At 44.6% G+C, this 20797-nt stretch overlaps 1 protein-coding gene across 1 annotated transcript in view; it reads left to right on the forward strand.

The window, feature by feature from the left end:
- Positions 1 to 1264: 1264 nt before the first annotated feature.
- The window catches only part of JPH2 (junctophilin 2), a 406250-nt gene continuing 386717 nt past the window's right edge, over positions 1265 to 20797 (forward strand). Inside the window, exon 1 of the mRNA XM_078651948.1 lies at positions 1265 to 2305. Coding sequence (XP_078508074.1) covers positions 1927 to 2305 — 379 coding nt within the window. The 5' untranslated portion in view covers positions 1265 to 1926. The remainder of the gene's footprint in view (positions 2306 to 20797) is intronic.

A 20797-nucleotide genomic window follows, 5' to 3' on the forward strand; every position in this document is an offset into this window, starting at 1 on the left:
GGAAATCCTTTAAAGGGAGTCATTTTCTCTCTGGATTTCCCTTTCCTTTTTTGAAACTCAGGAGCAGCAACATTGTTGTGGTGTCACCAGGGCTTTAAGTGGAAGCTTTTTCCAATATTCTATACAAGCCATAGTTGCTGCTTATTTATCTTATGCAACTAACAACCATTGACAAAGCCAATAGTCCTGACTTGTTGAGGGTATGATGTTACTTGTTTCATAAATCTGGATGCAAAGACAGAAACAGCAAAATACAAGTTGGGCGGCACACTATGCTAAGCACAGATTTCTAGCTTATGTCTTTGTAAGCCACGCCCTTCATTACATTCGCCACGCCCCTTTGAGAGACCCCTAGTTTTTTCATCCCACTTAAAGCCCTGGTCAGGCTCATTCTCATTCATGAATTCCCTAAGAATGCTCACACAACACCTGATGCCATGAAAGGATGCTCCCAGTTAATATTCCACTGAATGACGCACACTAGGAGAGAGAGGGTGGTATATAATCCCCAGGACAGCACGAAGTATCAAGTAACGGAGCCAACTCTTGACTCAAACACCAGTGCGCTAATTAATGAAGAGGAGGCAGTCCCCCCCCCCCCCCCACCTACCCCTCACCCTCAGACCCCTCGCCCCTCCCTCCTCCGTCGCCTTTGGAAGACGGCCCTAGACAGTCATCAGGTTTTCCGTGCCTGCTTCCCGGTAACAGTGACAGCTCCGAGGCTGGGCTCATTGTGAATACAACTGGAGTGATTGAGTGCGGCCTCTGCGGCCGGAATACAGAAAGAGTCCGGTGAACGCAGTCTGGCTGGAAAGAAGTTCGTTGTAAACGCTTTGTGATTATTTTACACTGGGCCTGTAGGTTTCAGTAAACTGATGTACGGGAAAAGGGCGTTTACATAAAAAAAAAAGTGACACCTCAGGAGACATGCGGCACTTTTTTTTTATTTTTTGCATCTATTGTCCGTCCATATACGACGGTCAACCACGGAGTCTCAGAGGCCCGTCAACAATGATACGCATTTTTGGTGCCCTGAAGAAAAGCTCGAAGCAGCGCAACTAACATAAAACCAAAAGAAACCCCGCGCTGCAGCCGCCTCATGCTCTATTTTTAAGCACGCACTTTTTCCCAACCGGCCCGGCCCTCCCCTCCTCTCCTCTGTATTCCTGGCGACGACTTTTTTTTTTCTCTTTTAAAAAAAGGCCACGGAGCCCTGTGTGAGGATTGGGATTTATTTTTGGACCAGCGGGGATCTGATAGCCTTGTTGGGACCGTTATAACATTTCCACCGCTCCCACACGCAGAGAGCCTGCCGGAGAGAGGGTGTCCTGACTGGGAAGGGAAGGCGGGCTCCCCGGAACCAGGCGCACCATGCCATGATGCTGCAATATGAGGAGGAACAATTCAAAATCCCTTTGGGTCACTTGAAGCCGCTGGAAACTTAAGTAATGCAGACCTGGAACCAGTAGAGAAGAACTCAACAAAAAACTAAAAAACAAAAAATAATAATAAGAGTCGTCTTACTAGAAGAGTAACATATCTCAGCCAATCTTAGGTAAATCATCAGGATTTCTTTTCCACTGAGGCACCTTGCGGGATTGAATTATTTTCGACAGGAAGGAAAACTTGTGAATCAGACAACTGCTTTTACCCAATTTATTTTTGTGTGTCAGCAAGGGCTCATTGTTGCACCAACTTATAAGCTGTGATTTTTTCCCCTGAAACTTCTGCATTACACCTGTGTAGAGGAGGTTGGACATTTGAAGGCACGCAGGTCAGCACTCAACAAGTGTTTTTTCTTGTACCAAAAGTTTTTTCCTTAATTGAAATTCTGCAGTGGCTTAAAATTCCTTGGAAAAACTCCTAAGCAAAAACGACGAAAGGAACAACTTGGCAATACGCGTGCACCTGGAATTTGATGGTAGAATGAGCGGAGGGCGCTTCGATTTCGATGATGGCGGGGCCTACTGCGGCGGCTGGGAAGGGGGCAAAGCTCATGGCCATGGGATCTGCACGGGCCCGAAGGGCCAAGGGGAGTACTCTGGTTCCTGGAACTACGGATTCGAGGTGGTGGGGATCTACACCTGGCCGAGCGGCAACACCTTCGAAGGCTATTGGGCTCAGGGCAAACGACACGGCTTGGGGATCGAAAGCAAAGGGCGTTGGGTTTACAAGGGAGAGTGGACCCATGGCTTCAAGGGACGGTACGGAACAAGGCAGAGTCTAAGCAGTGGCGCAAAATATGAGGGGACCTGGAATAATGGGCTGCAAGATGGATATGGCACCGAGACGTACGCGGATGGAGGTAAGGACCAATAGGTTGGATAATGGACAGCATGTGATTTTATTTGTTGTTTTTTCTGACACATATTGAGTAGGCCTCTAAATGATTTTAGTGAACCAGAGCCCAGTACAAGGATGTTTGGTACCCCAGGCCAGCTGTCACTTGTTTCTACAAGTATAGGCGCAACTATTGAGGCTTTGAACCATAAGAAAGCAATGTGTAGCGTAGTGTAAATGTCAGCCCTCGCATCAAGGATATAGTCTGCCTCCAAAGGAAGCCTAATGGAATATTCAGGAAATGGCAACTGCCCCCTTAAGGGTGCTGTGAGAGGAAGATTTTTCTCTATTCACTTTTTTGTTAGCCTTACCAGCCACACAAGCTCCTGTTGAGAAACAGACCAAATAAGGAGAAGGCCTCAGATTTCTAGCGGTCTGCCAGAGGAGTAACTAAACCTTTTCAAGAAGATTGTTCAAGAAATGTTATTCATTTGGTGTCAGCTAGGTGTGAAGTTATAAAGGAGAATGGTGAACATTCTAGTGCAAAGCAGGGGGTGCACGCGTCATTTCTGCAGTTTTACTCTTAAATGCACGCGCTTCCCCTAAGTTCTGCAAGAAGGAGATAGTTTTTAAATACAGCTGAGTGACCAGAGTCAAGGAGCTATTTTCTTCATTCAGTGAAGCCTATGAATGGAGAACATAAATTGTTTTTTTAATAATATGAATATGGAAAACAATCATGCATCTGATTAAAGCAAAATTACTTTAACATTTTAGAATAACTTCGTATTTACATATTCGGGTACAGAGGAGTTTGACACTCTTCAGCTGCACATTGTAAGGTTGACCAATGCATTGGTAAGGCTGTAACTCCCCTTAAAATAAAATCAGCGCCCATTAACTATTGGAAGTGCTGACGAACCGAAATCACTTGGGGTGTATTACACTTGAAAAATGAGGGGTGTCGCCTTACCCTCAGCAATGTGTGTGTCAGCTGCAGGAGAGAATAAATACCCGCTGCGTAAAGTAACCCTTGCATTCCAGTCACTGCTCTTTCCACGTACCTTGTCTCCAACAAAAGACGAATTTGTATATGAACTTTACAGATTTATAGTGCTTAGAAGTATGTAGCGCTTGAAGAAAAGGGAAAAAAACGCAAAAGAATGGTAGGTCATAAGAAAGACATTTCTGCTTAAGTTGCCTGATCCGTTCTATTTTGCACTTGCCATAAAAAGGGCCCTGGGACGGACACGTGGTAGAGATCTTATTCCCAGTTTTGTCTTATATTGCACCTGTCTGGCCATACGTCTTCGACGTGCAACTTAAACGTACAGCTCGGAGCTGGCGGGGGGTTAACTGCCCACGGTGCTACTGGCAGGGTCGGACTGGCCTGTTCTGACAGGTCAGCGTGTTGACCGGTTTTCTGGCTGTTTGTGGGCCTGTTTTACAGTCTGCTGATTCGGTTTTACTGTTGATTTCCCTGATATTAAAACAAACCTTGTCTACAGCAAGCTTAGATGCATGCAGTCATACCTGCATACCTTGTAAAACACTTATACTGACTTTAACAAGATCAAAATCTCCCCGATTTGCAAACATGACCACTTTTTTAGCTTTCCATTTCACTAACTGGTACCACTATTATTTTGGTGCCCAGGCCTATTTTTTGTCCGATTCAGACACTGGATGTTAGGAGTAAATGGGTAGTGTCCGTCCTTTTGAACCAGTTAGCGCCAGGATGCCTGCAAGGTGACAGTGCGCTTTATAAGTGTATTAAATTAAATATTAAATAAATAGTGGGTTGATTATGTAGCAAACAAAACAGTGATCTGCAGTGGCGTAGCTACATCTTTTGCCCCCCGTGGTGGTCCCTACGTTTGCCATCCCGCATGGGCTGCAGGTATGAGTGGGCAGCGGGTGCTGGCGATTCCTGCGTTTGCAGGCCAAGATGACCAGAGGTAAGAACGGGGCAGGTGCCATCCCTAAAACGCATACCTGCCCATCCCCCTTTGCTACGCCGCTCGCAATAATAATAACAATAATAATATAATATTTATTTGGATATAAAATATCCTTAAAAGAGCACCTCAAAGATTCCAGCAACAATACACATTATTGAGAAAGAAAAAGGAAAATCAATTAAACAACAGTGATTAAATGAGAATCTTCCAAATTGCATTAGGTGGCTTTAATTACATGTGGGTAATTAAAAAACTTAATGTGCAGAACAACAAGGTCAACATAGCGTTAAAACACAGGAGGTTTGTGTTACTGACGGTGGTGATCTGCAAAAATGTCACACACACACACACAATATCGACTTGTGGTATATCATCAAGGTACGTAGATGTGGAGTTAGTGATAGTAAATGTATATTTCCCAAAACAAATTTAGCTCCAGAATACAATGGTGGTAGATATTGTGGAAAAAAATATTTTTGCAGCTCTGTATTCCTGATTGGATATTGTGAGATATAACCCTATAAATCAATGGTTTTACTTCCTCCATTAGAGAGAGGGAAGGCGCAGCTGCTGTAGCGGCTTGTCTTGCAACCTGGTATCCAGCCATGTAGTAAACATAGTCAAGTGACAGGTGGGATTAAAACCTGTGCTGTGGTGAAACTAAAAACTGAACAAAAATCCTGCATGGGCGTGGCTTTGGTGTTGACGATAGAATGATGTTTTTGCCGTCAAAATGCGTAAAAGCACTGGCGCTTTTCTCATTGCACCTCGTGCGATATAAACCAGACCTCAGCATTTGCCCTGGAAATAAATCAGTCCACCATGTTTTTTGTAAAGGGCATCTCACCAGCTGAGGCACGACTATAATGCTTACGCCTCACCCCAAACAGTAGATGTAAATTACTGAATGGGTGGAATGTTGTCAGAGTCACTCTATGATAAAGTGTGGCCCATATCAAGTCTACATAAGCAGTCCTAGGGTCTATACTCAGGACTATATTCCAATGGGAGAAGTACGCTATGTCTTAATATAACATAAACAAAAACAGCAAAAATCTTGATTAGGAAACCCTTAATTTGTAAGCATAGTGTGAGCACCTGGGGTGGAGACAAATCATACTCTGAATGAAGTCAGCCAGCTTTATTTGGAATGTAGACTCCAACCTGTCTGTAGCACACCCCCTCCCGGGCGCTGAGACGCCTTTCTTTTCAAATGGAGATGTTCTCACGGTGGCCCTGATCCTGCTGTGTAGGGATGCACATGGAACAATTTTAAGCCAATTGGAGATATTCAAGTAAATTGGCATTTTCAGAAAACACTTGTCACCATACATCTGTCAACTGGATGAGAAGTTATCAATGCAGCCCAAAGACAAAGAAATCCCTATTTGAAATCCATTTATGAGGCTCCCCTGGCCAATGCCTAGTACATACGCAGACATACGCTATGCAATTAAAAGAAGAATATATGATGAGTGGGGTACTTGCCAAAAGTTTCAGCAACTCAGACTACATTCCAGTGTTTCATTTTTCTGCCCACAGATCTGCACCAATATGCAAATCACTATTGATTCTACTCTAGTTGGTGCAGTCCATCCCAAATTGCCAGGCCATGTACACTTTGAAGGGCAGCACAAGCAACCACATTCCAGATTCAGCCCTACAGAAATGTATGAGGTGCAGCATGGATCATATAACAAAGTGAGCACAAGACCCATGTCTTCACATACCAGTCACGCCCAGTGCATCCCATTGAAACACCAAAAGGATGATAGATTGAATGCTTGCAAAGTCTCAGCCTATGGCAGTTACTCAAGCCACATTCCAGTTCTTCATCTTTTCCCCACTGTGACACATCTAACAGAGAACAACAACATACAAACCAATCTTGGTGCTGCTTCCATCAGAACAGCCAATCCCAAATTATCATTTCACTCTTCCACTTGACAGGTACGCAAGCAAACCCAGACCAGTGAAGCAGCTTAGATCGTCACACTTTGTGTCACATTAAAATGACAAGAAGTGATGGGCAGACTGCTTGCAGAAGTCTCACCCACTGGCAGATGCTCCGCCTGCATTCCAGTCCATTGTTTTCTGCCTCCTGTGCCACTCCAGACCAAGACTAAGCATATGCAAATCTGTGTTGACCCTGCTCCAATAGGTACCAATCAAAAGTATTTCCAAAGACACAGCCCAGTTTAAACTTGCCCTCTAAATGGAACTCAGTTCAGTTTCAGTTTCATTAGCTTTATTCGATTTTGAAGTATAAAATCATAAAAGCACATTACAATATATAATCACCATTACATTTCATTTCATCTCATTTTACAACATGTAATATTATAGCATAAAATCTGAAAAAGAAATCAGGTACCAAAAAGATCATCGCGGATTATATTCGGTCAAGTCTGAATGTTAGTGCCCCTCACCCTGGCGCCATTTCGGCCCAACCAAAAGTTTCTCTCTTCTTTAAACTTGTATAAGGGAGAAATGATTCTCTGGGATAAAAGTCAGATAGTCCCCAGGTGTGTATAGGACCATCTCCTATCTGTGGTTGCCAGGTCTGGAGGTATGGGACAACATTACTGTTTCTAAACTTTATTAACACCAGATCGCCAAGTCTCTCTTTTCGAAGCGGGCCCAGCCAACCCACCCTTCTAACACTTAGTATTCTGCCGTCGATATCAGGAGGCAGCGGTCTGTTCTTTGTTAACCAAAACAGTGTCTTGTTTGTTAGTTCTTGGTGACTTTCTGTTTTTCCCTTAGTAAGTACTGGGACTCCAGAAAGGACGCACACAAACGGGGCAGCCTCCGGTGGTAGTTGTATGTGGTTAGTTTTTTGTGGAATATTCACTGGATTGGGGAGTGACCTTTTGGGTGGAATAATTACTTTGTTCAGCCCAGTTTCAAATGAACAACTATGTGGTGTTATACGTTTTGCGTGCACATTCTGGATAGTTGGAATTAACGAACGTGAGGCTACTGGTCGGAGTTGGTTGATGTTACTTTGAGGAGTTATTAAAGACACTGCAGTATTGGTAAGAGACTGTGAGTGATTAGAGCCAACCATACTTTTTAGAAGTAGTGAGTTTGTCTTAGTCATTTCCTCAATTGCCACGATCCTATCCCCAAGATTGTTCATTCTTTCTATCAGGGGATGTATCAAAGAGTTGATCATGGTTTGCATCTGAGCCAACAGGGTTGGTGAGATAAGGGGTGCAGGGACCAACAGTTTCGCAGGATCCTTACATATTTCCGGGGAAAGGGTAATAAGCAATGGTGAGTTCAAAGTCAATTTTTGCTGCTTTGTACCAGAAAGGTCCGGGAGAAACATTGTGGGGTTAGTGTTATCTATAGCAGGTGAAGAAATTGGCGTACCCAGGAGATTTTCATATGGTGGGGATAATATGCAGGATTGGGGACTTGTAATGACTATAGGACGGGTAGAGGCACTAGTTTGCTCAGGGGTGGTCTTGACAACAGCATACTTGGTTTTGCATAAACTATTAAGTTCCTCTAACAGTGATAGGCTTTGTGGAGGGGGAGCTGATTGTGGGGGGGAGGAGTCACTTATGGGACAGTCTATAGGCAGTCGTCTTCGTTCTGTTCTTACTGTTTGTTGGACTGTAAGTGGTGTTGTTTTGGTGAAGTAGTGGACCAGCGTCCCCTTAGCCAGGTCCCTTGTCTGTGTAGAATTTTTTCGGCCCCCCTTGCATGTCATGGTACATGGGATGTTTCAAAAACAAGTTCTTTTACCTCCTTTCGGTGCACGGCCAAGGGGGGTGGCCCGGCCCGTCCTCCTCTGGCCTCTGATGGCCGCAGAAGGCCCCGCCCTTGTCCCGGGCTTCTCCCGGCGCGTCCCGCGCGCGATCCCGCGACGCGGGGTCTGGCCTCCCAGTTAAAGCGCCTCCGGGCGCGGAAGTTGCGTGGGCGGCTTCCGCCGCAAAGCAGGCTGGGGGATGTAGTCCCTGTGGCTGTATGGTGGCGCGGTGTCTGCAGCGGCAGCGGCAGCCTTCACCCAGGTAGGGCGACCAGCGGTGCTGCGGCCAGGGAGCGCTTCACTCGCCCCTCAGCCCCTCTACCTCCTTGAAATAAACGAGCGTCCCCACTCCGCCGGGTCTGGCCTCCCAGTTAAAGCGCCTCCGGGCGCGGAAGTTGCGTGGGCGGCTTCCGCCGCAAAGCAGGCTGGGGGATGTAGTCCCTGTGGCTGTATGGTGGCGCGGTGTCTGCAGCGGCAGCGGCAGCCTTCACCCAGGTAGGGCGACCAGCGGTGCTGCGGCCAGGGAGCGCTTCACTCGCCCCTCAGCCCCTCTACCTCCTTGAAATAAACGAGCGTCCCCACTCCGCCGGGTCTGGCCTCCCAGTTAAAGCGCCTCCGGGCGCGGAAGTTGCGTGGGCGGCTTCCGCCGCAAAGCAGGCTGGGGGATGTAGTCCCTGTGGCTGTATGGTGGCGCGGTGTCTGCAGCGGCAGCGGCAGCCTTCACCCAGGTAGGGCGACCAGCGGTGCTGCGGCCAGGGAGCGCTTCACTCGCCCCTCAGCCCCTCTACCTCCTTGAAATAAACGAGCGTCCCCACTCCGCCGGGTCTGGCCTCCCAGTTAAAGCGCCTCCGGGCGCGGAAGTTGCGTGGGCGGCTTCCGCCGCAAAGCAGGCTGGGGGATGTAGTCCCTGTGGCTGTATGGTGGCGCGGTGTCTGCAGCGGCAGCGGCAGCCTTCACCCAGGTAGGGCGACCAGCGGTGCTGCGGCCAGGGAGCGCTTCACTCGCCCCTCAGCCCCTCTACCTCCTTGAAATAAACGAGCGTAAATGGAACTCAAATTATTTCAAACAGGTTTCTGCCTTGTTATGCTTCTTCAGTACAGCTGGGGTCGTATGGAGAAATGAGCACTGGCCCCACATCTGGACATAGATGTCACACGTAGGGCATCATACTTTAAACTAAAAAAGTTGAAGAGTGGATTGCTTGCAAAAATTTGAGCTGCTGCCAATACCGAGACTTCACATTCTAGTCCATCATTTTTCCCACTGACCGATTCAGACCAGGAGCAGTCACATGCAAATCAGTATTGGTTCTGTTCCAATAGGACCACTCGCCCACCTCTATCCCCCACCCCACGAAAATGCCAATGCCATAATACAACATCTCATTAAGAAAAACAAGGACAGTAAAAGAAATGCTCCACAGACCTCTGAAAACTGAATGTTGTTAACCTTCCTACAGCATGAATAGTAGAATGAAATCTCCCTAGCATGGCCACTCCAAGGAGCAGTGGCCTCAGTCATTTGAAAGCAGGGGCGGTTCCTCCATTAGGGAAGAGGAGTGTTGCCCCACTGCTTTCTCGCAGTGCGAGAAGCAGAAACATAAAATGGTATTTTAAATACCTTTTATGTTTCTTATGCTGAGAGAAAGCAGAACGGCATGCCTGGTTGGGGGCGGGTGGGAGTGTCGGGTAGGATTGGCTTGCCCAATGCTGTGGGCCCTGACCGTTTAGTGGCCCTCGGGGGCCAACCAAACCAGTCATTCGCACTATGCATTTTCTCTATGTAGGCTGCATGCAGCCTACAGCCTACATAGAGAAAATTGCCTACCTACAGGCGCCCGGCTGGGCGCTGTCCACACCAGTCACAACGCTGCCATTGCAGCGTTGTGATTGGCTTAGTGGAGAGGAAGGAGGATGCCTGCTTCTTATTCAAGGAAAGCAGCAGGAAAACGCAGGGCCCGGCCAGGAGCGGAGGCGGCGCTGGACCTGGTAAGATAAGTTTACCCGCCCCCCCCCCAACTGCGAGCCAGGGCCGGACTGAGCACCAAAACCGGCCCTGGCAAAGTGCTCGGCTGGCCCCCTGAGGGTGCGACCGAGCTCTTTACCGGGGCCGATTTTGTTACAAGGCCGATTTTGCAGCTATAAACGGCCCCCGGGGCCCAAAACCGCCCCCACCCTTGCGGCGCACCGGGGGATTGCCCGGTGCCCGCAACGGCCAGTCCGGGCCTGCTGCGAGCCATGCGAGCCACAACTGTTTGAAAGGGAAGAAGTGGCTACAAGGTGCCCCTGGCTGTTTGTCCATTATGCTGTGTAGGGAAGCACTCGGAAGAGTGTTTGGGTTCAATGGGAGACTTTGAAGCAAATTGGCATTTTTAGAAAGCATCTTCTATTAGATGCCTGTAAACAAAGTTATGCATAACTGTGAGGTAACTCCATGTCCTTCCCTCCACTTTCACCTGTCCTGGCTTTTTTGTACCCTAAGGTACATTCTGGGGTATATGAAATAGGTACACAATGCAAAGTACTAGTGCCGAACAATGCCGGGTTGTTTGAATTCATGTCACTTGGTATTGTTTCACTTGACACGATTCCCACAGCCAGCCATGACTGGAGAGGATTTGGCGTTACTGCCAGAGCTGCAGACTTTGCAACTGGGGAACCAGGTTCAAGTTTCGGCTTCAGCTCAACGTCCTTTGATTCTAGGCAAGTCACTTAATTCTCCCTGGCCTAAAAACGAAAACAAAATGAATGTGACCTTGTATAATGTAAGTGGTGCTCATCTAAGGTGCTCCGATACCTTGGGGTCAAGTTCACACAATATAAAACTGCAAAAAATGGATTAAGTGTTTGGGAGTACAAGGTCATTTCTTACTAATCATGATGAGTCATGAAACATTCAGACCTTTTTACTACTCTATTCTAATTGGTCTGGTGATATCTGACAGGTTTCAGAAGACATTCCGTTGCTGGAGCAAAGAGCACTCTCTTTAGATTTTAATGTACGGAACAACTCACAATATTTCCTGGAAAATCCACCAAGGACGAGTGTGCCATATTTGTCAATCTTTTCAGAGACCTTTTGTGCTTGAAATAGGAAAACAGAAGTGTAGGTACTCTGTACCTGTTCTGAGAAGTGCCACTACTCTCCAATTAAAAGTATTACGTTTTTCTTGAGAAGTGCAGGTACTCTCCCTCTCAAAATAAAAAAGTGCCAGTACTCAGTACTGGACAGGACCGGGCCATTTAAAGCACTGGATAAACTGGGAATGAAAGAGGATGGACTCTGAGATGCCTACTTTTAGAATATGGCTTGTTGCTGACCAATCGCCAGCATGAAGAGCTTGGGTCTAGTCCCACCGGCGTAACACTTTTCACTGGCATCAAATACTCACCTTAAACTCCCCAAAGTGCCTCTTGCTGACTGCTGTTGAGTTTTATATTGGGAAACATCCTTACTTTGCTGCAGTGGTCGTTTAAAACTTTTGCACAAGAACTATTCGAACTTATGTACGGCATGCAGCATATATCCCTGCAGCAGTATGCAGAAACATGATTCAGTCATATATGCGAACCCCTAGCCCGAAGGACAAAAGGCAGTTTCATGGAGGGTGACAAACTGCAAATACATTCCTTTTGCATTACCCCGCTAAGTTGTGGCACCCAGTGGTCCCCATGAGCAATGTAAGGCCAGGGCCACTGGAATCATGCGGCAGAGAAGGGCCAAATTGTGCAGCAGGGTTGAGTAAATTATGCGACAAGAAAAGGCAAATTATGCAGCTTAATGTGGCTCATTTTGCTATAGTATTACTTCACTATTTGTTCAATTTTACACTGCTGGGGCATTGGTGGCACCTCTTTAGTACTAGTTTAACACACCAATTTAGCAATAAGCAACATAAAGGTGACCAGTCAACATTTGCAAAGGGCCTTCCACTGCACGGCAACACATGTCACTGCATTTTTAGTAGCTTTTGAACTGTTTGAGCAGAAGCATTTTTTTTGACTGATTATGTGGCAGATGCGTCAAAGCTATAATTATGCTAAAAGCTCAGAGGCCACACAATCACTTAACCACAGTGGCCATGCTTAAGTCCACTTTCAGCTGTAGAAGTTGTAAATATCAGGACACCTACAATAACAATAACAATGTCTACAATAACCCTAGTTCTTATTGCATCGGTTAACCCGTTAGCCGCGGCCGTTTTTTCGCGGCAGTGCGGCGGTTTGAACGAGTAGGCGGGGCCGCGCCAGCCGTTCGCAGCACCAGCGAGGTAGTGCTCGCAACGGCCGACGGCAGCAGGGAAGGGGTTACAGAAACAAATCATGACTTCCAAACGGAAAATAGCAATGTTTTTTATGACCTTGACGTTATTCTCTGTGAATTAACTCACTTCTATTTGCCAGGGGCTTCCTAAAACGTTCACTGCATTGAATAAAGCAAATTGAAGGTCAATCGAAAAACGATTGATGTAGCTCTGTGATACTAAATTAACTACACTGGCACTTGAATCTTTGTCCTGCCTTAGTTTAAGTGTGCATGTGATGAGATTAGTTTTCTATAGACAGGCTCGCTGTAAGTATGCGGCATTGAAGGACCAAATTATGTGGCAGGGTTGACTAAATTATGGGTCACAAAAAGCACATTATATAAACTAATGAGGCACATTCTGTTTTAGGAATATATTTCTATTTGTGACACACATTGAAATGCGCCACTACTGTCTGGGCGAAGGTTTGGCCTCATTATTGCCATTTTAACACCGAAATACAGTCATCATCACCTGGTGACCAGCTAACTTTTGAAAAAGGTCTGCCACTGTGTGACACAAGTCATACAGTGACTTCACTTTTTACAGCTTTTAATTCATTTGAGCTTGCTTTTGATCCATTGGAGCTGGATGCAATATTTCAAACAATTACACGCTATCTGTAGATGTACATTATATAGTGGTAAGTAGGATATTGTGCCAGTGTCTGATCAATGGATATTATTTCCAGTGTGGGGTGTTTACCTATAAGCTTAAGATGAGAGTGAATAGGGTAGATAAGTTCCATACCTCTGCTAGGGCCTTTATATGATTATAATACTAATATGAGAGTGACGTAAAAAGTAACTGACGCTACCAATCAGCGGCCAGTCCTCATTCTAGAGCAGGGGTCTTGAAACTGGAGGGCAGGCCCCACTAGGTGGGCTTCAAGTGCTGATAACAGTGATCCTCACTGTAACGGGCCATCACTAACATATCTTGCCATTTATATCCTAGCTGGGAGAAGTTGTCAAAAGGGAAGGTACGCAAAATATTCTTCAAAACCCCCAACCCCATTTCTGATAGTCACACTGTAGATACTTTTACACATCAGTAAGGCCTGCCTGACCAGAATAGTATGTTTGGCAACCATGTATTTGATTCCATTTTAAAACGATAACAGAATTTACCTGCAATGTTTAATTGAGTCTAGACATATTTAAACATTGGCAGTTTAATAGAATATTTGTTAAACAATTTTGAGAGTGGGCCCACTGATTTATTTTTCAGTGGGGGAAACTCGGCATTAAAAAGTTTGAAGACCACTGTTCTAGAGTGTGTTCTCTTTTGATACTAACTACAAACTTGGAAAACTTTCCACACTTTGTTTAGTTTCCGGAGTTTTTTTGTGTTGCTGTAAAAAAACACAGGATTGTGAACAAACTTTCCCCTAAAAAGTAGAGTGGAGAATTTTCCCGAGAAAATATATTTTTTTCTTTCTATTCTCCTGTGCACCTGCTCTTAGCAAACGTTTTTTCCTTCAATTGTTTTAATGTTTTATGAACTCCTTTAAGTTCAAGAAGATTGCTATATTAAATAAAAGTTGTGTAGGAAAAGCCTTTGTAACTTCACAATCACAGAATTCGCGAAATGGACCAGTGGGCTTGATAAGGGGTAACTGAAGATTGTGATCAAAGCATATGAGGATCACTGTCACATTCCAGCAGAGGACTTGGGGAAAAGTAAACAAAGCTCAAACTCCAGACATTCAATATCCTTAAGCTTCCCTAAAACCAGCACACACTAAATGACCCTTTTACCCCTGAGCGATTTACTTCGGTTCGATCTAGGAAAGGAGAACTGAATTTTAGAACATTTATTTAATTGGAGACATATTTTTTACTTCCAACACCAGCATTAGCTTCTTTGGAACTAAATATAATGTCAGGTCTGTCTGGCGTGATAAATGCCAGTTATGCTTGAAAGCTACTCTTACATTAGCCACAGTTCTGCTTTTGATGGTTCAGCCACAACAACAACCCATATTGTACATTTGGAAAATAAGCCTGTTCTTTTGAATTTAGGTGTGGTGAGCCATATTATAATAAACAACTTTCCAGCCACAATAAACAAAAGTGACCCCTCTTTCCACATCTGAAATCCAAGACTTAATTACTAATGTAGACTCTTGTTTTTATATATGAGAGGTGACAAGGTAGGACCTGGAAGGCTGTTGGCAAACATGCACAGAAGACCATAGCCTCGAACACATAAGTAAAGCAACCATGGGGCAACTTCAATAACCTTAGATATAAAGTACACCTTTCTATGAGTAGTGATGTCTTACTCCTGCTTGGGGCGTGACTTATTCCCGAATCTCTAGGCCTGATACACAAAGTATCTTCTCTGAGTAGTTGGCTTGATTTGCAAAGTATTTCCTGTAGGTTTTTTCTTCAGTTTTAGTTGTGAATTTCACCTGAATATCCAACACTAATTCTCAAAGCATCAACTGTGAGAAGTTGTGTATTACTCACGGCTTAGGAGTGATTTAGTCATGATGTTTCCGTAGTGATGCATGCTTCCACAAGGGTAAAAGCTTTGTGAATCATTTTTTTGCTTTCAGTAATAATGCCTGACCACTAGAAAACGTATTGTGAAGTCACATTCAAGAGTGGAGCAAAAAACAACAAATTATTTGAGAATCGAGCCTATAAACTCAGTTGTAAATCACAATATAGGAGAAAAAACACCTACAGAAAAAAATAATTGGACCATTTGGATCCAATTACAAAAGAATTTGCTTAAACTTACTTTTGGAATCTTCCCTACTAACTCCTGAAACCTAGAAGAATTATAAGAGTAAATCATAGCTAGTCACAGCAAAAAAATAATTGTGAAACCACCCAATTGTGTCTTACTCCAGGCTCATGTGTGAATGTTCATACATTTTCAGGAGCAAGACTTGCACATTTAAGAAAAAAAATGAATGGGCCCATGGGAAAGCATATTTTAGTCCTTAACACTGGTGAGCAAATCACACCTCAGCCTGGAATAAGACATAGTTATTCAAGACAATACTTGGCCAATGAGACCTACTAATTCAGGAGTAATTCACACTTTAGACATGCGTAAGACATTTAAGGCGTGATTACGAGTTAGTAGTTTTTTCCAACCATTGTGTGCAACCACCTGCATATGCATTGGACGGAATTAGGAGTTGAGTGTTATTTAAATTTTCCAATAATGATCAGATGCGTTAAATACCTCAACCTTAATTACATTTTCGTCAGGTCAAGCCTGCCAAAATTTAACAGGTGAAAACCATATGGTAATTTCGGTATCATGCGGATTTTGGTGCATAAACCACCCAAATCTGCATGTTATTCCACAGAAACTCGTAATAGGTGCTACTTATTGCACCCGATAAATAACGAACCCTGTATTATTGCTATTTACCAGGTGTGATAAATAGCACGCTTATAGAAAAAGCTGTGTGAATCGGCCCAAAAGTAGTTTGGGACACAATTACACACACTTATAGAAATATGAGGTGACATTTTATCGCATTTATCGTACTAAGAAGAGGGATACTAATTCCTCTGTTCTCCACGAACATGCCAATTATCATTTTAATCATATCTTGGTTTCCAGATTCGAAATATTTTCATCCTCTGATTTCCTATTCTCGGTGTTTATCCCTGTAAACACTCTCCACATTACATCTCTCATTCAAATTTAAACCTCACACATATTTAAAAAAAAAAAAAAGAACATTGATCTGGCAGGCCTCCTGTGCCACCTATGTCTAAATTGAAAAAAGTACCCCATGAGCAATGACATTTAATTTGAATATGCAAAATCATTTTAATAATGATGTGGCTGCTGCAGAGCTTCTAAGGTTTTGTTTGGATTCGCGAAAAATGTCAGTTCTATATGTCACCAATACCTTCTCAGCATTATGCCTCAATATTCTTGTCCTCGTTTTATTTATACTATTGTCATCATACCATTGAGTTTCCACCTCACCCTTGAACAAAGTGCCTGCAATAGAATATTTATATAATCCATGCTGAACCAGTAAATCGTACCAATCTGCACACAATGGCCTGATTACGACTATAGGTGGTATTTATCGCACATGATAAATAATGTTACCACAGGGTATATTATTTATAGAGTGCGATAAATACCACCTATTACGCGTTGTTGAGGAATTACATCCGGAATTTAGGGTTTCCCTATGATACAGAAAATACTGTATGGCTTTCCCCTGCCGAAATTTAACAAAGGTTGAGTTATTTAATGCGTCCAATAATTATTGGATGCTGTAAATACCTAACAACTCATAATTCATAGGCGGGGGTTTACGCATGTGTCGGAATTAACCACACAACTCATAATCAGGCCCAATATATCTTCGATTTAGGCTGACATCTCATGTTTGAGATAAACATGCAAAGTAACTGTCTCCTTTTCATAAACAAGGTAAGTGCACATAGCTGCTGACTTACCCTTTAGTTGGTGATATTTTATTACACTGTTGCGCCAAAGATGCGCATATGGGGCAGATTTACAAGCCCCTTGCGCCACTTTTGCGTCACTTTTAACATGGAAAAAGTGACGCAAAAGTGGCGCAGGGGGCTTGTAAATCTGCCCCTATGTTGCAGAGATGATGCACTGGATTGGTGCAGGGGCATTTTTCAACATAAAAGAATTATTTCATGTAGTTTGATGTGGATTTCAAATAATTTCTCTTGATTCTTTGTCCTCGAATTTTTGTTCCGTGTGTCAGGCACATGGGTTGTCTGCCAAGCATTGTTTTTCAGAATCTAAGGTGCTTATGTTTGTGCAATTTTGGTGAGCACATAACATAATCATTGGGATAAGAAAATTAGAATTAAGTGCATCTGACTTGAGCAGCACATTTGGATGAATTCACACCTTGTACCTAAGGGTAAAAAGCATGCTTGGTCATATTATATTTCTACAGTATGCATTGCAATGCCAGTGTTTTATGTTCTGCAAACGTTCTGCCACGTTTTACAGCACAAAAAACATAAATAGCTCTGCTCTGTGTTTATCTGTGCTACACTGCCCTTAGTATAAAGTTGGAAACAAATCATGGTTTCCTATTGAATTAATGGTGCCTGTGTTTCTGTTTGAAGCAGTACAAATTGCCTTCCTGGAAAATCTAAACCTTCCTTTCGTACTAGTTTACTAGATAAAGCTTCAGCACAAACACGGTTTATTAAGATCAAACAGTATTCAACAATATATAGTTTCAGCGTTAACAGATATTTGTGGGTGAAGGTACAATTTTGGCCCCGAAGTGGTGCAAATCTGGAAAGTTTGCCCCAGTGAAGATGGTCAAAGTTTTCTGATTTCAACTGACTTCTCTTATGCGAAGTTTCCTCTCTGTCCTCAAGCCACAGGATATCCATCCCTTCATGAAGACGTTGGCAACAAGCGTTGGCAAAGTCAATAGGTTTCACTCATGCGAAATCTATTGGTTTTGTCAATGTTTTATTCAAATGATGCACAGCCGTGCAAACTGCTGTGCTACATAGCTTAAAGTAAAAAAAAGGAAGTGATATGGCATAGCCAGACCATGTCATAACGCTTTTTAAAAAACTTTAAGCTATGCAGATACAAACAGGTTAACATTTTTATATTCCTATGCTTAACATGCAGTTTTATATTCTTGAACAATTGCGCAGCTTGTCAAGGTGTAGCTAGCTGGAACCCTGAGCATGTAGATGCTGTGGGGTTACAGCCAGAGCTGCTGACTTTGGAGCTGGATAACCAGATTTGTGTCTCTACAGCAGCTCAACATCCTGTGATGCTGGACAAATCACATGGGGCCTGATTACGACCCAGGTGGTCTGGGAACACTTGTCACTTTTTGGCAGTCCGACCACCCACATATCTGGCAGTCCAACAGTCCGATTACAATGCGGGCTGGAAGACCGCCTCCAGACCTCGGCCGCCGCCAAGATCCGAGATCCCGCCATGGCGGCGGTGGGGACAGCAGCGGTCAATGCTGGTGGTTTTGGCATGGGCATCGCCATGTGAATTATGACCTGCCTTTTTGCCGAATTTTTGATGTCGAGGACACCGCCATGAAAAGGCTGGTGGAGAGGCAGGTAAAGGGCCACAATAAGGGCCCCAGAGCGAATAAACCCATGTGGATTGTGGCCGGGGCACATGTTTTGCCCCCCTATGCCTGCATTGTTGGGGCACACACTGTTTGCAATCCATGACATGGGGCATGGAAAGAGTGCGCCGAGCATTGGCTTCATATTCTCTCCTAGAGCTGAAGCATGCCACCGCTGTGGCTGCACCGCCAGGCCACTGCCAGCCCCGCAGTGATGTCGTAATGCGGCAGTCGTATGCAGTGTGTTCCCAACCGCCACCACGACTGGCTGGCCATCCTCCTGCCAAACTCATAATTGCCCCCTTAATCTCCCTGTGCCTGTAAAAGTTAATGTGTCCTTGTGTAATGGAACTGGTGCTCATGTAAATCACTCCAAGTCCTTCCGGTTGACTTCAAGCTATATAAAACAAGCTGTGTGGGGTGGGTAAAGGGCATACAGTGACAGCAATGAGGTGGTGGGACGGACAGGCCAGCAACCAATGGGGAAGGTGCATGCAGCAACAGAAATTAGGTGGTGGTAGGGATGGGCAAGCAATGAACAAGAATGCGGACGCTGGAAAGTAAAAAAAACACACATACAAACAAGTTAAAATTGTTATTTGCCCTATTCCTAATATGCAGTTTATATTTTTGAACAAATGGCCATTGCAATTATCAGTGAGTCAAAGTGTAGCTAGCTGTAACTCTGAGCATGGAGAAGCTGTGGCATTGCAGCCAGAACTGCTGACTTTGGAGCTTGGGACCAAGGTTTGAGTCTCTGTGCCGGCTCAACATCCAGTGATTCTGGTGTGGTAAATAAATAAATAATACCCTATTTTTGACTAGACTTATAGCATAACAGATAGCTCAATAAATAAGAGTCAAGATTCGAGGTAGTAGGAGTTTCTGCAGGTTTATTACAGCATAAGGACAGGATCAGGACAACCTGCATAGGAACAGAGTGACAGGGCCCAGCAGGACAACTGGGGCCCAGCAGCTGCCGGGGCTTGATCTGGGATGAGCGCGCTAACTTTTAATAACAAAACACAGGCATATATACATAGCGCGAACACATAGCATTACATTGCAGTAGGCGTAGCAGTGGGTGAAGCAGAAGGCGTGACACGTAGCAGTCGCGAAAGATAACAGTAAAAAGAGGTGTAACTGGGAGTTTACTTAGACATGTGATGCAAACGTAACAGAATATGTCATGAATGGGGCGGAAACCATGGAGGGGGCTACCTAAGGAGCCGGGACCTCTAACCTAATGGTGCGCGTAAACTGGCAATGACGTATCACTAGGAGAAGCTGGGGGCTACGAACTCTGTGCTAGGAGCAGAGACTAGAGTCTGGAGGGTCGGAGCGACATGTACCTAAACCCTATCTGGTATCTGATGTTTAGGGAACATGTTGATATAAACTAGAAGTCATGAGGGGAAAAGCTAACTTGATTCTAAGACTGGACCATGCATTATTCTACATGTAGTGCGTGATGAAGAATACTAAATGACCATTAAATGCAGTATTTCTCTAACGTGGAGACGAGAAGGCTAGACAATGACGGAAACTATTGATGCAGTTCAGTAGCTTAGGAATGCAGAGAAGAAGGACTGAACTGATAACTGGAATCATAACATACTCTTGGCAGACTCAGAGGCAGAGCCGAGCTGTACCGGGCACTGCGAGGCAGGAAGTAAGTGAAGGGTCGAGGATACAGGTGGGGGCTGTATCGCTCCTCAGCGAGGCTTTCAGGAGACAGGAGCTGAATCTAGGGTCCGGGCCCTTTTTGAGGCCTGGAAACGGGGACTTTATAATGGAATAACGTGCACACTGGGAAACGTGGCAACATTACTTTACATAGGCCTGATATTCGTAGTATTCACGAAGACTGGAAACTAGCATACTAAAGGTGGACACAACTGGAATTGCGTCATTAATCGGACATGGGGAATAACATATGCATATTGGTCATGCACACATAACATATGATGGATGAGGCGTAGGGACACAGAACATGGCAAAATTTACTTTTCCACATTCCCTCCTTGTCACTACGTTTCCATCAGGAAACATCAATTTTCATGATACCATCTATCATTTCATACAGTACCATTTGCTCGTCTCGAATTGTCTTGGAACGGGATTTAGATCGGGGCTTGGGACTAGGAATACAAGAGGTAGCACACATGCCGCAAATCGCAGGGCCACATTGTATACAGAGGCAGCAGCTAAATATGATCGCTACTGCAATACCTAGAAAGGACAGGACTTTCCATCCCCATGCGGAAATTATATTCCAGAACCAACCTGACCATGTCCAGGTGCCTGGGTCTTGGTGTAACAGATGGGCAATTTTATGGAGTCTGGTTATAGCTGAATAAACAGACGGTGCGTTATTTGGAATGAAAATGCAGCAA

This window comes from Lissotriton helveticus, chromosome 7, assembly GCF_964261635.1.
Source record: "Lissotriton helveticus chromosome 7, aLisHel1.1, whole genome shotgun sequence".
Classification (NCBI taxonomy): domain Eukaryota; kingdom Metazoa; phylum Chordata; class Amphibia; order Caudata; family Salamandridae; genus Lissotriton; species Lissotriton helveticus.